This window comes from Peromyscus californicus, unplaced genomic scaffold, assembly GCF_007827085.1.
Source record: "Peromyscus californicus insignis strain IS unplaced genomic scaffold, ASM782708v3 Scaffold_22__1_contigs__length_63687245, whole genome shotgun sequence".
In the NCBI taxonomy this organism is placed as follows: Eukaryota; Metazoa; Chordata; class Mammalia; order Rodentia; family Cricetidae; genus Peromyscus; species Peromyscus californicus.
In genome coordinates this window covers 21,990,556-22,012,459 of record NW_026294525.1, presented here as the reverse complement: position 1 = coordinate 22,012,459, position 21,904 = coordinate 21,990,556, and the positions used below count along the sequence as shown (strand labels likewise).

The window sequence follows — 21,904 nt, the reverse complement described above, 5'->3', positions numbered from 1 at the left end:
CAATCAAATTGCTGCAGAAAGACATGCTCGTTCACTCTGAATGAAATAAAGATTTGAAATAGTATTCAGTTGGGTTGGGAAACTTAAACAGGAATCAGATTTTCCAGAACTTTACACATTTTTAAACTGCACATAAGGGCTTGTGGGTCTGAGATAAATCACACCAATGAGTATTTATTGGGTTGTCCAAGGAATGTGATCAGTATTTTAAAGTGTATTTCAAGTAGCCAACAAAACAAATATTCAGAACACAACCCATTTGTCATTTAGAGGTGAGGTACAGCAAGAAGAGGAACCAAGACTTAAATTTTTGAACCATGAACAAAAACAGTATAACGGTATGCGTGTTGGGCGATAAGGACTTTCCATTGATGATGTCCAGCTAGCTACCTCTTGCCAAGACTTCAGACTTAAGGATGTATTTTTTCTTATGTCTCTGCTAATTCCTCTCGCTTTTTTCCCTCAAAAATAGTTAGTTTGCCCTAGATTTTGTGCTGATGACAGTCTGGGCGGCTGTCACATCTTAATCAGGGCAAGTTGATGAGGTGTGGAGACCACAGTGATTTCAGTTTGATGGGAACCAAGCTTTTCTTTAAAAAAAAAAAACATACAATATAAAACCCTTTTTATTTTAATTCATGGCATGATAAATCTTGGAAATCATGTGACAGAATTAAAATTAATAGGGATAAAACATCACTGGGGGACCGGTGGCTGCTACAGGGAGATGGGATCCAGGATCCGGAGTGCGGCTTGTAAGTAGTGCGGTGTTTAGTAGAGACACTCAGTGATAGTTCTGTTCTTTCTAGAAATCTCTCTAGGTTGCCCATACTTTTGCTTGTATTGTCTGGGATGCCTTGGGAGGTCAGCATGTAAGAGCAGTGTAAGGCAAGGGCAGAATCTCTGAGAAAGGTGGCTTTTCAGAGTTGACAGTGATAGGCAGGCGTGCAGTATTTGGCTTATCCTGTGAAAGAACCTAGCATCCATAGGAATGTCTGAATTTATAGGGGAAACACAAGTCATTAATCTCAGTTGCAATGGAGGACTGAAGAATTTGTAAGTGGTTTGTCATCCGGGAGTTCCAGGGATATAAATAACTCCCTTTATGATTGAACAACCATAGGCAACGACAATACCAGAGATTTTTGTTGCTGTTTTTCTTACTGTGTACCTGAGAGTGACGTTGAAGTTTGGCACCCCGACCTCTGCTCCTCAAGTATTGGGGTTACAGGTGTGCATCACCACACTTGCTTTTCTGATGACCCGAACTTAGCACTCAGACCTCCGTGCATGCTAGGCAAGCACGACCACCTGAGCCACATCACCGGCTCTTAGACTTTTTCTTTTTTTTTTTTAACCCTTTCAGAACAATAATCCCCCAGAGCCTTGCTGTCGTGTATATTTATTGCGCTGTAGATCAAATGAGGTCATTGTAAATCATCTTCCTATACCTGACAAAATGCAGAAGACAAGAGTTGTTTGGGCTCCGGGATCTCGTATGATTGCAGCCACATGGCCCTGGCATGTGATGTCGTCAGGACCCTGCAGGTCCCTGCACTCTCATATCATGAGCAGTTTGGAGGGTCTTGTTTACACAGCCAAATTACAGAAACGAAGTGCGGTGGCCTGCCAGGTTTTCATCAATGCCTCTCCTCTGACCCTCGGGTGTCCACTGCTCAGGCGGCTGCGGAGAGCAAGACACAGTCCAATCTCCCGCCTGACCTCTTTTGGCAAATGTCTCCTATCATTAGTTTCATTAGTGAATTTCCTGTATATTTTGCTGTGAGGACAGGTGGATAAAAATTCCGAGCAGGAATATGGAAATTAGTTGTAATTAAAAAACAAAACAAAACAAACAAACCACCACCAAAATTGAACAGCAATGCATTTAAATATTTTATCTGCCTCTCCCTGCCCCCCAACAATAACCAAAACACTTTATACTCTTAAATGGAAAACTCTTCCTGTGATATTAGTGATAAGGATTGAAGCCCACTTGGTCTACCCCCCCCCCCCAAGAAAGGATCCTTTATTGTAGTATTTGGGGAGATTCCTTGTTACCTTTCAGTTATCCGTGCCTTTTCCTGTTCCTGTTGGCTCTGGCATCTTTTGGAAAGCAGTGTGTTTTTGCATAGCATGTGCACTTTTTTTCCCCCTAAACGTGCAGCACATTCAACATTGCAAGCATTTTCTTTTTCTTTCTTTCTTTTCCTCCTTTGCTTAGAACAGAGGTGGAAACCCCGGGGGACTCAAGTACCCACTTGATAGGCTCAGTCTCTCTTAATCAGCCTGTAATGGAGCTAATGGCTGTTTGTCATCCTTGGAGATATAAATTTCCTGGCGGTGGCTCCTGCAGACAGTGCGTGAAGTGTGCTCAGTGTGCCAGCAAGGGCTGATAATCAGTATAAGGGCAGGGTGCTCCGTTAGTCAGAAGAGCCAGGGCTTCCAGGCTGCCAGCTGCAGGACCCGACTCGCCACTCCTGAGACATGGACAAAGCCGGTAGGTCAAACGAGCCCTAATTCTTCCTAGCTGCTGGCTTCCTCTGCAGCCCACATCCTCTGCAGCATGCATCCTTCCCTATTTGTGGCTTGAATTCTGGACTTTACTGTTCCAGATTGGGAGGCATGCAGTACCTTAACCCTGATGGTTCATGGACCACAAGGAAATCAGTGTTTGCTTTGCAGTTTAGAAATTGGGGACATAGATTCCCATGCCACGGTCACCTTTTTTTGAAGACTACCCTGCTATTTTAATTTAGGCTGCAGGAAATGGGGTGTTTGATCTTTTGTGCTGAGCACAGTAGGTACAAAAATGCATAGAGTTAATGACAAAAGTAGTACTAAGGGATGGCAGAAGGGACATGGAGCTAATATTAGAGTTGATAGATTTTTGGAAACATTATAATATTCACTGTGTAATAACTTAAGAATTATTTGGTCTGATGCTTTTATCCTATTAGAACACATTGTCAAAAATATTGCTGTGTGCTTTGATATTTTAATAGGAGAATACAGACATTAGGTACCAGTCTGTCATTTATCTTTTAAAAGAGTGCTTGTTTATACTGTCTTTGCATGATAGCTACACAAACATACCTGGGGAAGTATTTTAGCTAATTAATCTTAATTAATTAATTAACTAATTAAAATCTTCACTTCTCAGGGAGAAGTTTTTGGTCTTTCTTTGCTATAGAGAACTCTTAGAAGCTACATGCTGTGGGATTGTTCCCATTTTCTGACCCCCCCCCACCCCCAGTTATGCTCTGGATTAGCTCCCCTCTGAAACTCAGTAGGTCAGTCACTTGGTGTTCTGACTGGATGGTGGTGTCTGCAGCGCCTGGAACTCTGGGTGCTCTCCTGAGAGGATTGGCTGTTGATGGTATAGCCTATACCCCAAGACCACCCCCCCTGGTGGTAAACGAGTTTGTTAGGAAATTGATCAGTTTCGGTCATCTGTGTAGGTAGTTTAGACGTGCCGAGATTTTTGAAGGCAGCATATTCTGCGGCCTTGGATAGAGTAGCTTGCCAGGCTGCAAACACTCATTATAATCATTCTGGCGTGGACATTGAACAAACTTAAATAAATTAGAATAGCATATTATCAGGAATGAAAATCCTAGGGGGATGGAAGAAATAAAACAAGAGGAGTGTGTGTGTGTGTGTGTGTGTGTGTGTGTGTGTGTGTGTGTGTGTGTGTATGCGTACGTGCGTGTGTGCGTACTTGTGTGCGTGCGCGTGTGTGTGTGTGTGTGTGTGTGTGTGTGTGTGTGTGTGTGTGTGTGTGTGTTTAGGAACAGTAGGTGAAGGCAGGCTGGATTCCTGCGTATACCTGTAGCCCCACTTTGGTTATGACACTGTGCTGTAGAGCTTGGCATGAGCTCTCCAAGGTCTGCCAGTCTATGACATGGCACATTCTGAAGATCAACCAGAAACTTCTCTGATTGCAGTAGAGAAGTGAGTAAAAAAAATAGACAAATAAATAAACAAACAACTTTCATTTAGCCTCTTCTAAAACTTCAGCCACTCACAATTAATTATACTGACAACCTGGCAGAATCATCACTTTAATTCAGTAAATGCCCTTCTGAAATGACTCATATATTTATTCTAAAGGCCATTTAAGAAAAATTCAAGAAACAGCATACTGGAGCAGCCTTTTTGGAGGCTTCAAAATTATAAAGGCTGATTATTTTTTTCTTAGCTAACTATAGCTTTGGGGGAATGAGTGTTTAGACCATTTGTAGCTGTATTTGTTTGTGTAACTAAATGCCACTAACAAAACACCTATGCTCTTGACAAGTTTCACTCATGCTAATGTACTCTGGGAAGTGACTCTTAAAACAGAACTTTATTATTTCCAGTTTTAGGTACAATCCCCAGGATAGGAAAGCATGTTTTTTGACAGGAAGACAGACTTTCAGTGAGACTATTTGGAAATTCAGAAATAATATTTTCTTACAGTGCCATATGATTGGCCATCAGTGATCACTTTGCACAGTCATTGTTTTTTGGATGATGTAAGCACGAGTCATGCAGAGGGACAAGGTAAACATCAGTTACCTACATATACTCTGATAAACTGTATTCGCTATAAGAATGGCATTTAAGGTGTATTGGTAAGTGGCCAAAAACAAACCCCCAAAAACTCAAAGCTGAGCTGTCCTTAACATGATGCCAAGTGGCCCAGTTAGTTCACTTGGGGCATTGAAGCTTCTCCAGTTTCATTTAAATAAAACAGTGCTGTTGAATATTTGCATCTATCTCTAATCAGAAGTGGACTTCAGTGGTGACTCTCTGAGCCCCGCCATTTGAAGCTGAACTCCCTCATGACAGTTGGACCATCATTTTCTTCCTGAAGGAGCCACAACCCCTTCCAGCAAGTCCCCTTCCTCCATAGGGACTTGCATAATCCTTAGGCAGGAACACAAGAATGGGGCTGCACGAGCTAAATGCCTTCGATTTATTCCGATCAATCAGAATACCACATTAGAGACAGTTTCACGTGGCTTCTGTTGTTAAACAAGGAAAAGAGCCACCACAGAGGATTCTGTCCCTTTGGGTGAGGCATGTGCTGCTCAGAGACGTTGCCTTTGGGATCCAGTCTTCTCTTCAGAGCAGAGCCAACAACGTTCCCACCAGCTCAGGGGAAGGAGACATCCCTTCCCCATTACTGCTGGCTTAGGTCTTCCTTTAAAAGCTTTTCCTGGAATAACAATAAAATATTTATCAAACTATGTATATGGACTGTGTCAGGACACTCTCAGCAACCCACAATCTTTTTTTTTTTTTTAACAATTCCTACAGCATTTTCTTCTTTGAAGTTTCACAACCTCAGAGGGGTGGCCTTTTATAGTTACTAACCAATGGCCACACGTACAGTCCAAGTCACTCCACTGGTATGTTTGTGTCCCTCTGCCATTTCTTGCCTCGGTTCCTCAAGAGGTTCTCATAAGTGACTCTTGAAAAGAGGTTGAGGCATTGACGATGAGTAGAGAATGGTAAATATCCAAAACAATGTCACTCCACAGTATTGTAAACTGTTCTTTCCCATTTATTGGGCTCATTTTCCTTGCTTGAAATCAATATATTTTATTCACATTGTATAGATTTTAAAAGGTGCTGTGATTGAGAGAGAAGGCAACAGCTGCTGAGAGCCCTTGGCCTTTTGCCTTATAATTTTTTGGCTCAAAGGCTTTTGACCCTTGGTGTACAATCTCTGAATCACATCTACTATCTTTGATTTCCTTGCCAAAGAACTAGGAGGGTTAGTCTGCGGTAGACTGAGGAAGGTTTACAACAGAGCCATCAAGAACTCCCAGTCATGATACACACGTATTGAATGATTCTGTCACCCTGGGGGACAATGAACAAGTGATAGAAACTTCATTTGCTGCCATCTCCCATCTCTAAGAGATGACAGTCCATCTCCCATCTCGTAAGATTGGAATGAAGAGAAAAGAAGATAATCCTTGAAAAGCTTTTGCTACAGTGGCTGGCATATGCTATTTGGAGAGTCATTGGAAAACTGAAGCAGGCTGCCTTGTGAGCAAATATCTGTTCTAGCAAGGTGGCTTTAGAAGAAATGTGAGTGGCAGCGTGGAAAAGTGAGCAATGAGAGCAGTCAGGTGACTGGCCCCAGTGTATAATTGGAAATTGATGTGGGTAGCTCCGTGGGGATGGGGTAGAGGGGTGCATTGGATGTGCATCATAGAGCATGCTGAGTGTGTACGTAGGCAGAGCTTGCCTAGTCAAAGGAGACCTTTGGGGTTTCTCGTTTGAGAATCTAATAGTCTGACACTATGAACACAGAATACATTTTAAGGAAAAGGTGGCAAATCCTATTTTGGAACTGTTGAATTAGAAACACCTCCTGTGTGAGCCACAGAAGTTCAAAGTAGATGGAAGATTTACATGCAAGTGCGTGCACGTGTGTGCGCGCACACACACATGCACACGCGCATGCACACACACACACACACACACACACACACAGGAGGGGTGGTCTTTACTAAATATGGATTTGAGATAAAGCAGGGTAGTTGGTTTGTTTGGATTTTCTACCTATTTAAATATATATTTAAATGTGTATATATTCAGCTCAGTGACCCCATGAACAGTTAATGCCGTCCCCTGCGCCCCCCCCCCCACCCCCCCCCCCCCGCCGCCTGTGGCAGATCCCATAGCGGGCTATAGAGTAAAGAAACTTTCAAAGACTTCATCCTTTCAACCTAGATGGAAAGAAGACCAGACCCACGGTGGGAAAATGTCCCTAAGGACTAAAATAATTTGGGTAAGGGCCAGACTGTTGTATGAGAAGATGTAAACACAAAGACATTTTATTTTAAGCAGGTTTAAAACTCAAATTTTTAAACAGGAGAATTTACTTTAGAAGGCTCTCATACCAACGTGTCTGAACAATCAAAGGTACTGTTTCATCAGGAGAAGGGTGACTAGAGGGGTAAACTCCCCATGAGAGTTGAAGCATTTTGAAAGAGAATGCCTCCTAAGACAGTTCACTTTGTTTGCAAACCATATTTGGCATATTTATCTTCTTCCTCTAATCTCCTAGTGCAGTAGTATTCATCTATTATTATCTGTAATTTTGCTAGTCATGATACTTTGTAGAAATATAGCATACATGCATATAACATATGTATACAACATATGAATGTATATCACACACACATGTATGTAAATACTTTTCATATGTGCCTATGAATGCACTCTTGGTTGGGAGGTTATCAGTCTTGATGTAAGGGACTGTAATAGTTACAGTTATCCTAATAAGCCATACAAATTTAACACAGATTTTCTTTGTAATTAAAAAAGAAATATATTTTTCCTCTCTGAAAGACTCCTTACATTTATTACTGATCACTTTATTGTCCTTAGTGTTTCATGTCTGAGTGGTGAGGACCACATTCAGGACCCTGTGCTTACAAGTCTAACACTCCCCTACTGACCTAAATCCTCAACGCTTTATTGTATATTGTATTTACAATGAAACAGATGGTTACCACTATAATTTATCAAAAAGACCACTGTGTTATTTCAGCATTTTACATTTCTGTAAATGAGTATTTTTAAGAACACCCAGGATTCGTGTAAAAATACTTTTCTAAGCAAAAATAATGAGTGCTCGATAAATCTACTTTGGGGGACATTTGTTTGCTAGATGCTTATATTATTGTAGAAATCACTGCTCTTTAAAAGAAAACTTCAAAAAGTGAAAATAGGCTTATGTTAAAACGCTAAGTGCTCTAAGGATGACACTAAGTATTCTTTCTAGTTTTCATTTTAACTGTAGAGTGGCTTTGACCTCCTGAGAATAAATTGCTAAGCTTGGCCAAGTGTGTACAGCAGCAGAGAAAGTGTCTCAAAAAGAAGCCTTCTTCTTTTTGTTTTCAGACCATTGGAATTGGTTCTCAATGTTTTTTCCCCCTCTCCTTTTGCAAACTCTCATCTTTACAACAGCATAATAAACTCTACATTTTCTATATTCACAAGATGAAGTAGGAAGGCTGGTCAAGTGGTTTCAGTCAAAAGGAACCGTTGGAAATGTTATGGAAAGAAAAGCAACAAGCACACACTTGGGTGACAAAGCAGGGAACAAACATGAATAATATTCCATTTTATCCTCGTTCCACGAGCTGCTAAGTACTTCCACAAGATAGGCACACTGAGAATTTAATGTTCAGACAAGTTGGGAAACTGTTGAGTTTAACAGTATTCAACGAGGCAGTTAGCATGCTCCTAGGATTAGCATATAATTCCTTGCCTGCATTAACTGACAATTGTTGGAGATTCCTCAGATGGACGACACAGAGTTGTCCTTCCCAATTCTATCAACCCCAGAGTTTCCCACAGAATGCCTAGGTATGTGAGGTAGGTCTGCAAAATTGGAAATCACTGTTCAAGTCTCTCTGTTCTCATGTTTGCTTTCTGTTTTCACCCTATGCTTCCTCTCCTGAATGCTTTTCTGACTCTCAACTTCCTAAAATAAGTAGTCACTTTTGGTGCCTAGAAAACCAGGTGTGTCCTTAAATACCAACGCTTGGTTAGTTAGAAATGGAATGACTATGTCCTCTATGTTCAAGGTTTGCTTATTCTTCCTTGTTGCTGGCCTTCGGGGCGTGCCAGTGATGCTTACAGTCACTTTCTGATGACGTAAGAGGAGCGAGGCAGCCGGGACTTCAGCCTGCTTTGTACCGGAGTGGAATTTAATTGCAAACATGGGCCTCAGAGTGAAGCCACATCTTTTATTTATCCAAACTTAACATTTAGAATGAAGCATTAAAAATTGATGATAGGAGATTTTGTATGTCAACGGCAATTTCAGAGTTCTATTTTTATACTTCAGGTACCAGGAGCGCAGCAAAAACAAAGGACAAACACATTCAACTAAACGTTGCGCGTCTGGAGAGGAGGGAAACATAGATTTTGTGAATGCATCTTCTTCTCTTCATGCCAAGTTAAATATTTTACAAAATTACACCGTTAATATTTGCAGTCAACCTATTAGTAAATATTAGTTGCCCCTGAGTCACATCTCATTAAGCTGGGGTAAAAGCTTTACCCACTAAGTGGATGGTTTCTAAGCAAATCCAACTCTTCCGACAACAGCCAAATCCAGCATTTTTCTGTTGTCAAGCAGCTTTAAGAATGATGATTCTGGCCCTTTATGTCTTCCACAGCACTACGTACAGAGCCTGAACCTAATGTTTGGGTGTAACAAATGGTGTTTTTAAAATTTAAATCAAATAGGTCATTTAATGACTTTGGAACAATTTTTCCAAAAGGGAATTAATTTTGAAATACCTGATGCAGACATCAGTGCATGGGTAAGAACAAAATATAAGCTGAGACGAAAGGATTTTGAGTTTGAAGATAGCCTGGTCTACATGACTGGATACTGTTTCCACACCCCCCCAAAATATAGCTATCCAAGTCTTTCATAAGTATTCAACAGTCATGACAATTTATGAAATAGAATGCATGTACTAAACTTCACGAATGAGGTCTTACACCATGGCAGAAAGTTATTCACAATTTTCTCTGAAGGGTGTAATAGTATGAAGGTCATTAACATAAATTATTTTTATAAAGGGACGTGAATAATTTTAATGATATTTAAATAAAATGTAGACACACCCATTTGTAAAGTGTCTCTCTTGTCTTCCAGAGAAGCCAGGCCACATATAAGATGGCAGGGTTTCAATCCCCTTATCTGGTTAGATGAGACCCAGACCGAGGCAGGTTTTCCTACTACTTCATATAAAGTATCTGCAAGCTTTTTTTTTCAGGTAGCTCTGTTACCACCTTTAAAACATTCAGTTCCATGGTACCCAGCTATCCAACAGCCCCCAAATTACATTTTTAAGTTTCCTCACATAAACCACTTGGTTCAAAATATTTAACTTTCTAATTATGTCTGGTGACTGAAATGAAGTCTCATGACTGGACTTTCGAGTCGTGGTTTCCATTCTTAGACCTGAATCATTCAGTCCTAGCAGTTTTTACACCTTAATAGGTGTGAAGTTCAAATCCTGCCATTCGTTGCTATTAGTAACTGCCCGCACTTGGGTTTCTCACCGTATCTTGTCAGTGCTCCTGCCTCTCCTGTTTCCACAGTCTGTTCTAGCCTCTGTTTTGTACATGTAAAAAAAAAAAATAAATGTGTGTGCCGCTTGCTTTGGTTCTTGTGTTCTTCCCATGCCATCCATCATTCCTGTACCCATACATCCAGGAAGTATTTTCAGGCACCAACTGTGTTCCAGACAGCATGCTAATCAGCGTGGACACAGGAAATGACACAGAACTCCTTCCTGAACCTTCTTTTTGACAGAGAAAATTAAGGAGTCATTGTAGAGAAAATGCTTGAGAGTTCCGTGTTGTGAAGTTCATTGATGGATACACATTGGGCATCCTTTCTTTGAAATGCTTGGAGTCAGAAGTAGTTACAATTTTGGATTTATTTTCTGACTTTGAAGTATTTGCAAGTATATAATGTGACACTCTAGGAAAGAATCCCAAGTCTCAACATAGCATGCACTTACGTGTTCTCTGCTTCTTGTGCACTGATCTGAATGTATCCTAAAAGCCATGTTTTGGAGGCTTGGTGCTCAGGGAGGCATGGTTGGGAAGTAGTGAAAGCCTTACAAGGTAGAGGCCAGTAGGAGCTATTTATGTGATTAGGGCCACACCTTTAAAGGGGAAATATGGGACTCTTGTCTCTTCCTTTTTCTCCTGTCCTCTTGGGCCATAAGGTGAACATTGTACCTGCACCTTGTGTTTCTGCATGACATACTGTGGAGACACAGGTCCAAAGCCACAGGGCCGACTGATCATGGACTCAAACCTCCCAAACTGTGAGCCAAATCAACCTTGTCTCTTTATGAGTTGATTTCCTTGGGTGTTTATTCTAGTGACTGGAAGTTGATCAACACGCACAGTTGGAAGATGATTTTATATTTTGACTGCAGCTCATCACATGTGTTCAAGCATAGCATTTCCACATATAACATCATATTGGTACTCAAAAGTTTTGAGAGTCATTTTTTTATTTCAGATTTTCTAGTTAGGGGTGATCGATATATATTTAGATAGAGCATGGGTTCAGTTGAGTATTATTCTATATAGGGCCACCAGAGAAAGCCCCTGAGAGGGTCTCATGCAAGGTGAGAATCACAAATTCCCCAGAAACTGATTAGGGTGTTTGTACGACAAAAATCTAGGCCAGTGTTGTTGGGGACTGATGAAAGTCATGAGAAAGGGACCCAGCTGAAGCTCAGCTTCTTCAGGATAATCATCAAGAACCCACCATTTGGGCCTCTGTCCTACCAGCTCTCAGGAACCTTTGAAAGGTTTTAGGTAGAGATATGACATGCGTGTACCTGCTGAATTGAAGGCATGCCAATACATAGACGAGCAGGATCTGGAGCTCCCAAGATGAAATCCACACAGCCAGTTCTTGAGGGAGGGGTTTACAGAGGGAGAGCAGCAGGGGGAGGAGATTTACTATTGCCTCAGCCCCCCAAGTCTGGCTTCTAACATCTTCCCCCCTAACCTCCAAGCCCTGGCTATTCTCGGAGCATGTGTGGAATTCAACAGCATCTACTCCACTTACTAGCAATACTCGGGTTGAGCCTTCTTCCAAACCAGACTGCAAAGTCTTAAGGGCAGATGGCCCCTCTTAGACATCTTTTGTGTCCTTCAAGGAGTCAGGAGGGTTGTTCTGAATGCTACCCATGTGTAAAAAACACTGGTAAATGTTTTCTGAAATGCCGACCTCTGTGTTCCATGCTGGACAAATGCCATTCTGGAGGGAGGGGGGTCAAAATGTCAGGTTTTGTAGATGAGCTGTCCGTATTATCCTGATAGAGCAACCAGTGTGAGAACCATCATTATAGTGTGATCTCTTTCCCTCTCATCCCCCTTCTCTCCCCTCCTAACTCTAAACCTCCTCTCTTCCCTCCCTCCCTCCCTCCCTCCCTCCCTCCCTCCCTCCCTCCCTCCCTCCTTCTCTCTTCTCTCTCCTCTCCTAACTCTAAACCTCCTCTCCTTCCCTCCCTCCCTCCCCCCTCCCTCCCTCCCTCCCTCTCTCCCCCTCCTTCTCTCCCCCCTCCTTCTCTCCCCTCTCTCCTCTACTATCTCTAAGCCCCCGTCCCTCCCCTTTTCTCCTTGCTTCCCTCTCTCCCTGCTTGCTTCCATGTGTCCCTCTCCTCACCAACAAACAGTCTAACAGAGAATTTGTCCTTAGGACTTACCCACTTCCTGAAGAGACATGAGCCTGGGAATGAAAGAGACCTTTAAGGAAATGACTAGGGTAGAAGAATTGTTTCTGGGTGACGTAAAAGACAGGTGGTATAGAGAGCCTGGGTCACCAGCTCCCTAGACCTCTCCCCTTGTCTTTCAGGCAAGTTAAATGTCCAGGGTTAAGAGTGGACACCATAGTAGAAACTGTTGCGGGTGAGTCTTTCCATGGACATTTTAAATAATAGGAGATGCTAAACACCATGTACCAAGTGGAATGTTATAGAAGAGGTACATGATTAGACCCCCCCCCCCCGGAAGTACTTCTATGATTGGTCATCGCTAACTGAGTCTGTACTGAGTGGGTGGGTTGGAGCCAGTTAGATACTGATGTTGCATTTCCTGTATCTGTGTGACTTACCACAGATGCTCTGCTTCATCCTGACAAAGACATAGGTCGTGTCCTACCTTATATATCTGCTTCTGACACACACAGTACACACGCACATATGTATACATATCCCAGAATAAATTTCAGATCATTTTGAACCAATATTCTAATAGGGTGGTTTGATAATATACTTTTCTGGTATGTTGATTAATAAGTGGTGCTTTTTATAACAAACTTAATATAAATCCCCTAATGAGAACAATACAATCAAACAAAACCATCTTTTAATGTTTGACTTAACAATCCCACACAGTTGAGAATGTGCAAATGGAAAGGGCTTTTAACTCTAAATGTTTGGAGGAATAAAGAATCTAGTCTTGGGAGGAACCCTAGGGATGGGCAGAGGAGGCCTCAGCCCAGACCGTGATTTAGTCTTCTAAGTTATACAGGCATAGAGCACTTTACAAACCAACTCTGGTTTCCTCCTCCTCCTCACTCACACCTCCTGTGTCACACCCAGATCTGCGGTCTCTACTTCCTCTATACAGTGGAGTTCATCTGGACAGGCCATTCATGGTGACACACGCTAGTAATAGGGGAGGTTGAGGTATGAAGATTCCAAGTCTGATGCCTCCCGGGACTATATAGTGAGACCCTGTTTCATAGTAAACAAATGATTCATCTTTTAGATGAGTTTAGATTCATCTGTCGATGAGTTTGTACGCACCTGTGGCGAGACCCATAAAATGAAACCACTCTGTTTTGTGTGTTAGGACACTTTATGGTTGTTGATGCAAAAGCACACTCTTATCAGAATCACAAAGATCTTGTGCTGTGTGCAAAAATGCTCTGCTAGGTCCTATTAGAGGCCTGCCCGACACTGTAAACAAGAAGCAACTTTCACAAAGCTGTGGCAGTGGAAGTGGAACAAGAACTCACCACAAGAATTCTGTGTTCACTTGTTCCACTTCCTATGGAAAAACACTCACTAGGTTCTCTCATTTACCAAGGCGTGTGTGAAACTCTATCCACTCAACTTGCCTTTAATTTATCACCTGCTACGTACTGATTCACGTTTCATAGACTTGGGTGTTATTTTCTTAGTAATGGAAATTTGGCAGCCATCCATGTCTAAAAGCAGCTTGGCATGGGGGCATTTTTAAGAAAGGGATAAAAGGGACCACTGCTAACCTTGACCTTTGAGGATGGTCAGGGTGGCACACAAAATGAAAATACCTTGAGCTTCCTGGGTGGAGTTTCCTCCTTCAGAGGACCCATCGTGTTTACCCATGGTCCTGTGAACAGACATCGAGGTGGATGAGTCGATCTATTTGCTTTAACAATAAGCATCTCACAGCACTCATTAACCTATGGGTCACTTTTTTAAAATGAAGGAAGTTCAAAGACATGTGTTTAAATAGCTCCAACTGTCACAATGTTTGAAAGAAGGCAGACAGTTGAAAATTTGAGCCAACTTTGTCTTTAAAATCCAGACTCTGTGGAAAACCAGGAGTCCTGGAGCATACATTTTGAACAAGCATCACCTCTAGCCTCTAAATTTCCTGGTTTATGTCAGTTTTTGTCATTAGCCCTAACTCTCTGTAAACAAAAATGTCCCTCACACTAACAGATGTGGGCTTTGTCTCTCCTAGTCTTAGGAAAGGTTTCCAGGGAACATCAAAACTATAAAATCTCCTAATGTACTTTAGTGTGCCTGGGTTATTTTAAAACAAAACCGAGCCCCCAAAACCCATGTTTTAATGGAAAACTGGAAATAAATGAAGATTTTTTTCCTTAAATGCGCTACAGGCTTCAGCAACTATCCCTTTCATCTTTGAAAATGATTACAAATATAGCTCCCTTCTCACAGTTCTACAGAAAATTATGTAAACACCTCAAAGCCTTGGTTCTGCTCAAACAGATATGAAATTATGGCAAAGAACTCCCACCCCCCACCCCCACCCCCCACCTCCCGAGAGTGGCCCCATGCTCAGCTTAACTGCACATGGAAAATGTTGCAATGACATGTAAAATCCATGTCCAGTCCGATATATGCTTGGCCCTCTGCCAACCCACAAGGCATAGCTGTGCCAAACCAGATTCCCACTAACTGTTATACAAAGGAAACCAAACACGATTTACCCTGTAGGTTGCAGGCAGTATGGTTTTTTTTTTAAAGGGAGATTTGCTTACATTTGTCCCAGTCAGAAAGGCTGTCCCAGAAGAGAACAGGCAAATGACTTTGGTCATAGCAGCCGTGAACTACAACAATTTTAATCTATGATCTTGAGGTCTAAAGAAAAATATGCAAACCAGAGGTTGGAGATTCTGTCTGTGGTTCGTTAATTAGGGGACCGCACGTGTGAAGGGTGTGCATTTATATGGCAGGTAGCCTGGCTGATAAGGAAATAGTGTATCCACAGGGGAAGGTCAAGAGTTGAAAGAGCAGAGAAGGCCTTGTAGTTTCACGTGGGAATTGAGCATGGAGATCCAGTTACAGAGTAGCCATGAAGAGACAGACAGAGATTTGGGCAGACTGTAGGGAAAGGTCAAGTTAGATGCCTCATTATGACAAGGTCAGCAGACAAGCTTGGAGAAATACCACCCCACGTTTTTTTGCTTTAGCGGATTCCATTTGGTGTAAGCTAGGTAACAAAGAACACCAAGGAAAGGGGGCTTCACGATGGCTCAGCAGGTTAAGGTGTCTGATTAACCAATCTGGTGAACTGAGTTCAGTTCCTGAATCCACACAGAGGTGGAAGGAGACAGCTGAATCCGCAGAGTTATCCACTGACCCCACACGCATGTTGCTCATACCACGTATGCTTTCCCTAAGACATGTGCCTGTGCGCGTGCGCGTGCGTGCACCCACACACCCACGAAAGCAAAGCCAAGCACCTAATACTCATGGCTCCTTCTAGTCATCAGCGGAGAAGGACATCTCTTTTGCAGCCTTTGCTCTACCTCGGCAGCCACCACTGGAATTTCTAATTGAATTAAAAGTATTCTTAAACTGCAACTCTTGCTTACATTTAGTCACACTCACTCGCCTTCTCGGCTTAAACATAATTCCAACATTTGGAGTAGTTGAAATAACCCCAAAGCACTAGGCTTAGAATTCAAAAACCATGCAATTCTTGGCTGAACCTCGTCTGTGAGCTGGTCCAGAGCTGCGGGCTTCTCCCTGGACCTCACTCTCCTCATCTGCAGGATGCTGTTGGTCATGCCTGGCTCTCCTGGTGAAGGTAATATAACGGCCGACTCATTGAGCTCTTGTATGAGTTCTAGGTCATGAGCAGTATCGACAGGTACCCCTGACAGGGTCTACAGATCATGTGCTTGCCCTAGCCCCTGAGTTCTTTCACATTGTCCTGTTTCCCAGTCTGTAGCTCCAAGCCACAGTCGCTCCTCGTTGGCTGTTTTCTCCTCCTTTGTGGTTCGAGAAACCATACAGTCAAGCCCGTGGGCTTCTGCCCAAGTTAAAAAACAGTGCACAGACCCCACGAGGGTCAGAGCAGCTTCCCTTGGGTTCATGTCACAGGTCAGTTTACTTCCCACTTCTTGACCTGACATTCTGAAGCGGGTAGCAAAGCAAAAGGCAATCTTTTCACGGTAGCCCCTCATCCTGTTCGGAAGTCCGCAAGGATTCTGTCCACACCTCTGTATCAAACCAAAACTCACAGGCTGTGCACCAAGTCTCTCGCCACCTTGGTCCTTCTGTGTGTCCCCAACAGGCTCACCGCCCCTCGTTGCGCAGACCCAGAGACCGACGTGCTAGTCCCTTCACGCCATCCCTGGGACTGTGTGTTCTTGGTGCTTCGGTTTTGTTCCACAGCCTTCTCGTTCTGCTCGCCTACAGCTGCTCTCCTCCCTTAGCAGGGAACAGCTCAGGGGCTAAGTGGTCCCTCCTGGGCCTTCTGAAGGCTAGAACAGTAGGTGACACATCCTAAGTACATACATAGCACATGCTGGCGGACTCTCCGCTGGGTACCATTGTTGCCAGGCTGCTGGATGTTCTGTAGAGCACAATAGTGTACTTATCCCCTCTCATTACACAGACTTGAAACATTTAAGGGGGGAAAGGATAGCCAGGAGAAATACAGTGGAAAGCAGAGATGCAAGAAGCCGGGGGGACCGTGCTGGTCAGAGCCTTACCGCTCCAGAAACAGCTCTGCTGAATCTTGATATTTTCTTCTTTTTTTTCTGTTCGACTGGCATCAAACCAAATTCAAAAGTTTAAAAAATATAGTTTTGTAGAGGTTCCTTGGAAGAGAAGATAGGATATATAATAATTACAGTAGCAAGGACGTTGGATTTGATAGCTCGCAACGACGGGCGAGACGTGAATCTTCAAAGTGTTCCGAAGATGGATTTGCTCTATCAGTGGAATGAAGCTTGTGGAACGCCACAAAAAAAAAAATTGAGGAGTTGAATGAACCCACTCTTCAATCTGAAGGAGGTGCAGTCTAGTGAAACTGTTTATCTGTTTTCTATGAACATTTCAAATACCTTTCCTAGGAAGGGAGGTTAGCTGTTTTCAAAGTGCCAAATGTGTATCAGTATGCTTAAATTGTCCCTTACTCTTGATATGGAGGAGGAAAAAAAATCCTTTAACCATAATACCCAAATGAGAGAAAAAGAATTCTGAACTATTTTACACACACACACACACACACACACACACACACATCAGTTAATGTGAATATAATGTAAAAACTGATTTTATAGAAGCAACTGCTGTTTGCATATTGTAATGTCTGGAGAGATCATATCCCAGTTTTTAGCAGTTCTCAATCCCCAGAGAATTTTACAGGAACTTTGGCTTTATTATTATTATCATTATCATTATTATTTTAACATTATTGCTACTTGTGTTCTGTGCTGCTTTGTGAGACAATCTCTCACTGTGTAGCCCAGGCGAGCCTGGAACTCCTGACCTTCCTGCCTAGGCCTCCTAAGTGCTGAGATTATAGATGAGTGTAATGGCATCGATGAGAAACTTTTGTATTTTACTTTCTTATTGTTTTGTTTTTACACTCAGCCTGTACTGCTTTAGAGGTGTCTAAAAAGAAAAATGTGACATCCACGCTTAGTTATCTAGAAAGCAGCGTATTTTGTGCTGACTTACCAGGTCTAACATAGAATATCGGACATAGGAGCACGGTCTCACCATGTGTGATATATAGTATCCACAGTCAAACACACACATGCCCCAACCCCCCCCCCCCCCCCCCCCCCCCCCCCCCGCCACCACCCTCCCATAACAAGATGCTGATGACATGGGTCACATCCTGACACATGGGATGAATGACGTGAAAGCCTGGCCTTCCCTCACTCTCTACCCTCCTGAAGCTTGAGCTGTCACTCAACTTCCTCCTGTATCATCTGAAATAGGTGTGAAACATATTAATTCCCATGATCATGATCATGCCATAATGGTTAACTAGTGTTTGTACACAGGGTCAGCACAGCATGAACACTTTAGCTACATTTCCAAGTTCAGATATTCTTGAGAGCAAAGGGGAAAAACTAAACAAGACCGTTGATCAGAGTGTTTTGGGAAACAGTTGATTTTTGTATTCTCACGAAGGACCTTTGTTCATGTAGGTAAATGCCACCCTACGTTTTTCTGAGGGGAAGCAAATGTTCAGAATGTCTATGAGGAACTCCAGGGAGGTCCCAGGTGTCCCCTGGATCAGGGGAGGCCATAGAGAGGGTGTATGAATACTTGAGCAGGTAAAACTAGTTGGTCATTGTGCCCAGGCGCTGAGGACACTGGCAGAAATGAGAGATGGAAACCACAATGATAATACACACAGTGATAAACCAGGAGTCAAGGAACACGGTGGTCACAAGTTTGGGGCTACTTTTCGGATCTCCTTTAGGAATATTTGCTGGACATATCGTGTGCATGATAATAAAAATATGGTTATACGGGGCTGAGAATGTAGCTCAATGGTAAAGCGCTTGTCTAGCAGTCAGGAAACAGTCCACCATACACATTCCCTCTCTCTGTCTCTGTTTCTCTCTCTCTTCACACACACACACACACACACACACACACACACACACACACACACACACGATAAATTTGGAAAGTTTCTGTATGAGGAATTTGTTTATTGCGTGGTGCCTACCAGCTTCATTTGATGATTCAGAACCTAACCTCTACCTCTACCTGCAAAGTTCATTCACATAACACTTCATAACTTATCACATAGGTCTGTGTGCTGCTTAGGTTTTGTCAGCCTGACACAAACTGGGGTCATCTGCACAGAGGAAAGCTCAACTGAGAAGATGGTACCATCGTCATGGACTGTGGGCAAGTCTGTGGGACGTTATCTTGATTGACGTGGAAGGGCCCAGCCCACTGTGGGCAGTGCCACCTTTGGGTAGGTGGTTCTGGATTGTATAGGAAAGCGGAATGAGCAAGCCATTAAGTAATGTTCCTTCATGACCTCGGCTTCGGTTCTTGCCTTGAGTTTCTGTCCTGATTTGCCTTAATGATGGACTGTTACCAGGATGTGTAAGCCAAATAAGTTCCTTCCTCCCCAAGATGCTTTGCGTGACGGTCTTTATCACAGCAGGAAAGAGCAAACTAGGATAGTCTGTAGCTTTAGTTATGGTAGCTTTAGTTTCATCTTGTGTGAAGTGTTTCCAGTGAATTTCATTCTGCAGTGACAATTCATAGTTTTTATTTATTTGTTTGTTTTTTCTCTCCGAGACAGGGTTTCTCTGCGTAACAATCCTAGCTGTCCTGGAACTCGATTTTGTAGACCAGGCTGGCCTCAAACTCACAAAAATCTGCCTGCCTCTGCCTCCCCATTACTAGGATTAAAGGCGTGCGCCACCACCGCCCGGTGACAATTCATAATTTCTAACATTGCACATTGCACTGAGTAGTGTGATGAGATCTCAAGTTGTCCCATGTTATCCAGCCCTGGACATGAATCATCCCTTTGCTCAATGTATCCACATTGTATATGCTACTCTCCCATTAACCATTGATCTGTATGAGTTATATCAAACATGCCATGCCAGGTGCAAGGCACACCTCTAATCTCAGCATTTGGGAGGCTGAGGCAGTGGGTCTCTGGTGTATGAGGCTAGCCTGTTTGTTCTACATACCAAGTTCCAAGCCAGCCAGAGCTACAAAGTAAGACAATGTCTCAACAAACAACAAAAACAAAAGCATTATGCTTCTTTTCAAGTAACCATCATGTTACTTAACAATGCCCCAAGGTTCAAACTTTTATTACAGTATGTTGTAATAATTGTTCTTTCTTTTTTTTTTTAACTAAGATTCTTTACTCATTGTGCCAGATTAAGAAACATTATCATAGGTATGTAAGTATAGGGAAAGCCAGGGTTGTATAGAATTCTGTGCTATCTGAAGCTTCAGGCTTCCAAATAGGGATCTTGGAATGGATCCCCTGCAGATAAGTAGGGATTACAGTAATGTGAGTTTTTCCCAAATAATTAGTCATCCCAATGGGATGGATTCCAAGCCACAGAGATTTGTAAGCACGGCATTGTGGAATCTTCTATCAGTTAGACGTGGTTTCAGGTGAACAGTGTCATTTTCTACTTGCTGGAACTCTTTAAGTTTCATGCTGTTTCAAGTTTCAAGAAATAACCAAAGGTCAAAGAAAAATGCCAAGAATTTCACCTTGTTTTGTGTGACAACAGACCGAAGCCACATAATTACACACCATTGCCACCCCTGCCAAACCTGCACTGGCCCAGATTTGTTTGAAATTCGGCACAAAACGGCATTGTTATCTGGGAGGATGTTCCCATGAGATAAGAAAAGCCTGGCAGCTTGGTTGCACAAATCTTCAAACGTCTCTTCCACAATGACTAAAGACTCTCATAGTGAGCAAGTTAACACATGTTTACTACTGGAATGCTTCAAGTTTAAGGGCACTTTGAAGCCTACTCCTATGCTATGTGCACCAATAACCCACAAAGATTCTACGTGGCGCAGTAATGAAGAAAGAACCAAGAAGGGCTTGGGGAGGTTTTTTGTCCCATCCATCCATGTCGTGTGTCCCGCCCCACCTCCCTGCCACTAGGAACTACTTTGAGCAGGTGCACATTAATTTTGGACTGTTGCTATTACCCAAGACTTGTCCGGAACTCCACTTTCAGAATGGGAAGACCAAAATTGTTCTCATTCAGTTGTTCATTAGTTCATTTACTTTGTCATTAGACAAACATTTGCCAAGCATTCCATCTATCCTTTTCTAAGGGTATGTCAATAAGTCGGAGCCACCTCTTGCCTTTTAGGAGCAAATAGACAGATCTGTCACGAGAAAGCACATAAAGAAGAGACGTACTTGGAAGTGCTTGGATTTCAGGAGTGGAAGGAAGTGTGGTATAGTGAGATGTAAGGCTGTCTCCCTAGAGAAGGGACATTGGGCTGGAATATTTTCAGAATACAATCAAGTTCGCTAGAGGGAATGTGAGCCTGGTGGCAGGCTTTTAATTTCAAACTTGAGATGACATTACTCGGTTTGATAAGCTTCCTTCTTTAGGTGTCTTGACTCACAATGACTCTGCCCAATTCCAGAAAATAAATCTACTTGCAGGACATGAATATTTCTACATTCAATTTCATAAATAGTCATTGAATGCTTAGCCATGGGTAATATGTTATGCCACTGTATTAAGTAGCTTTGGATAATTCAAAATCATTGCCATTGGGTTTTTTAATTATTAGTTTAAAAAGTTGAGATGAAATTCACATAATGTAAGATTAGCCATGTTAAAATTCAGTAGTGTTTGGAATATTCAGTGTTGAACAACTACTGGCTCTATATGATTTCAAAACATCTTCAGTATTTGTTTAAAAACTCTCACTCTAAAGTCAAACATATCTCCCTCCCTGCTACCCTTGTTAACATCAATTGGCTCTCTGTCTCTATGGGTTTACCTCTTCTGCCTGTTTGCTATAAATAGAATCAGAGAGTATGTGGCCTTTTGTGCCTAACTTCTTTAGCTTTGAGTAGCTGTATTTCAGCATGTGACCGTGTTCTCACACCTTTTTATGGCCAACTACCTATTGTAGGAGCAGTCCACAGCTTGATTCTCCATTCACCTGTAGACAAGCATTTGATTTGTTTTCACCAGGAGCTATGGTGTGTTAGTGCTGCTGTGAACATTTGTGCACATGTGTGTGTTTGAGCACATGGGTTTCCAGTGTACATAACTAGGTGTGGTATTCCTGAGTCATATTTTTTGATAATTATGCTGAATTTT

General features: G+C 42.5%; 1 protein-coding gene across 10 annotated transcripts in view; it reads left to right on the top strand.

Annotated features, from left to right (window-relative positions):
- Phactr2 (phosphatase and actin regulator 2) overlaps positions 1-21,904 on the top strand; it is a 268,605-nt gene that overhangs the window by 80,076 nt on the left and 166,625 nt on the right. Inside the window, exon 1 of one of the 10 annotated variants that reach the window (XM_052751068.1) lies at positions 2,187-2,500. The exons of the other annotated variants lie outside the window; for them this stretch is intronic. Within the exon in view, the coding sequence (XP_052607028.1) occupies positions 2,488-2,500 (13 nt within the window). The 5' untranslated portion in view covers positions 2,187-2,487. Of the gene's footprint in view, positions 1-2,186; positions 2,501-21,904 lie in introns of those variants that run through there. 10 annotated transcript variants of the gene reach the window in all.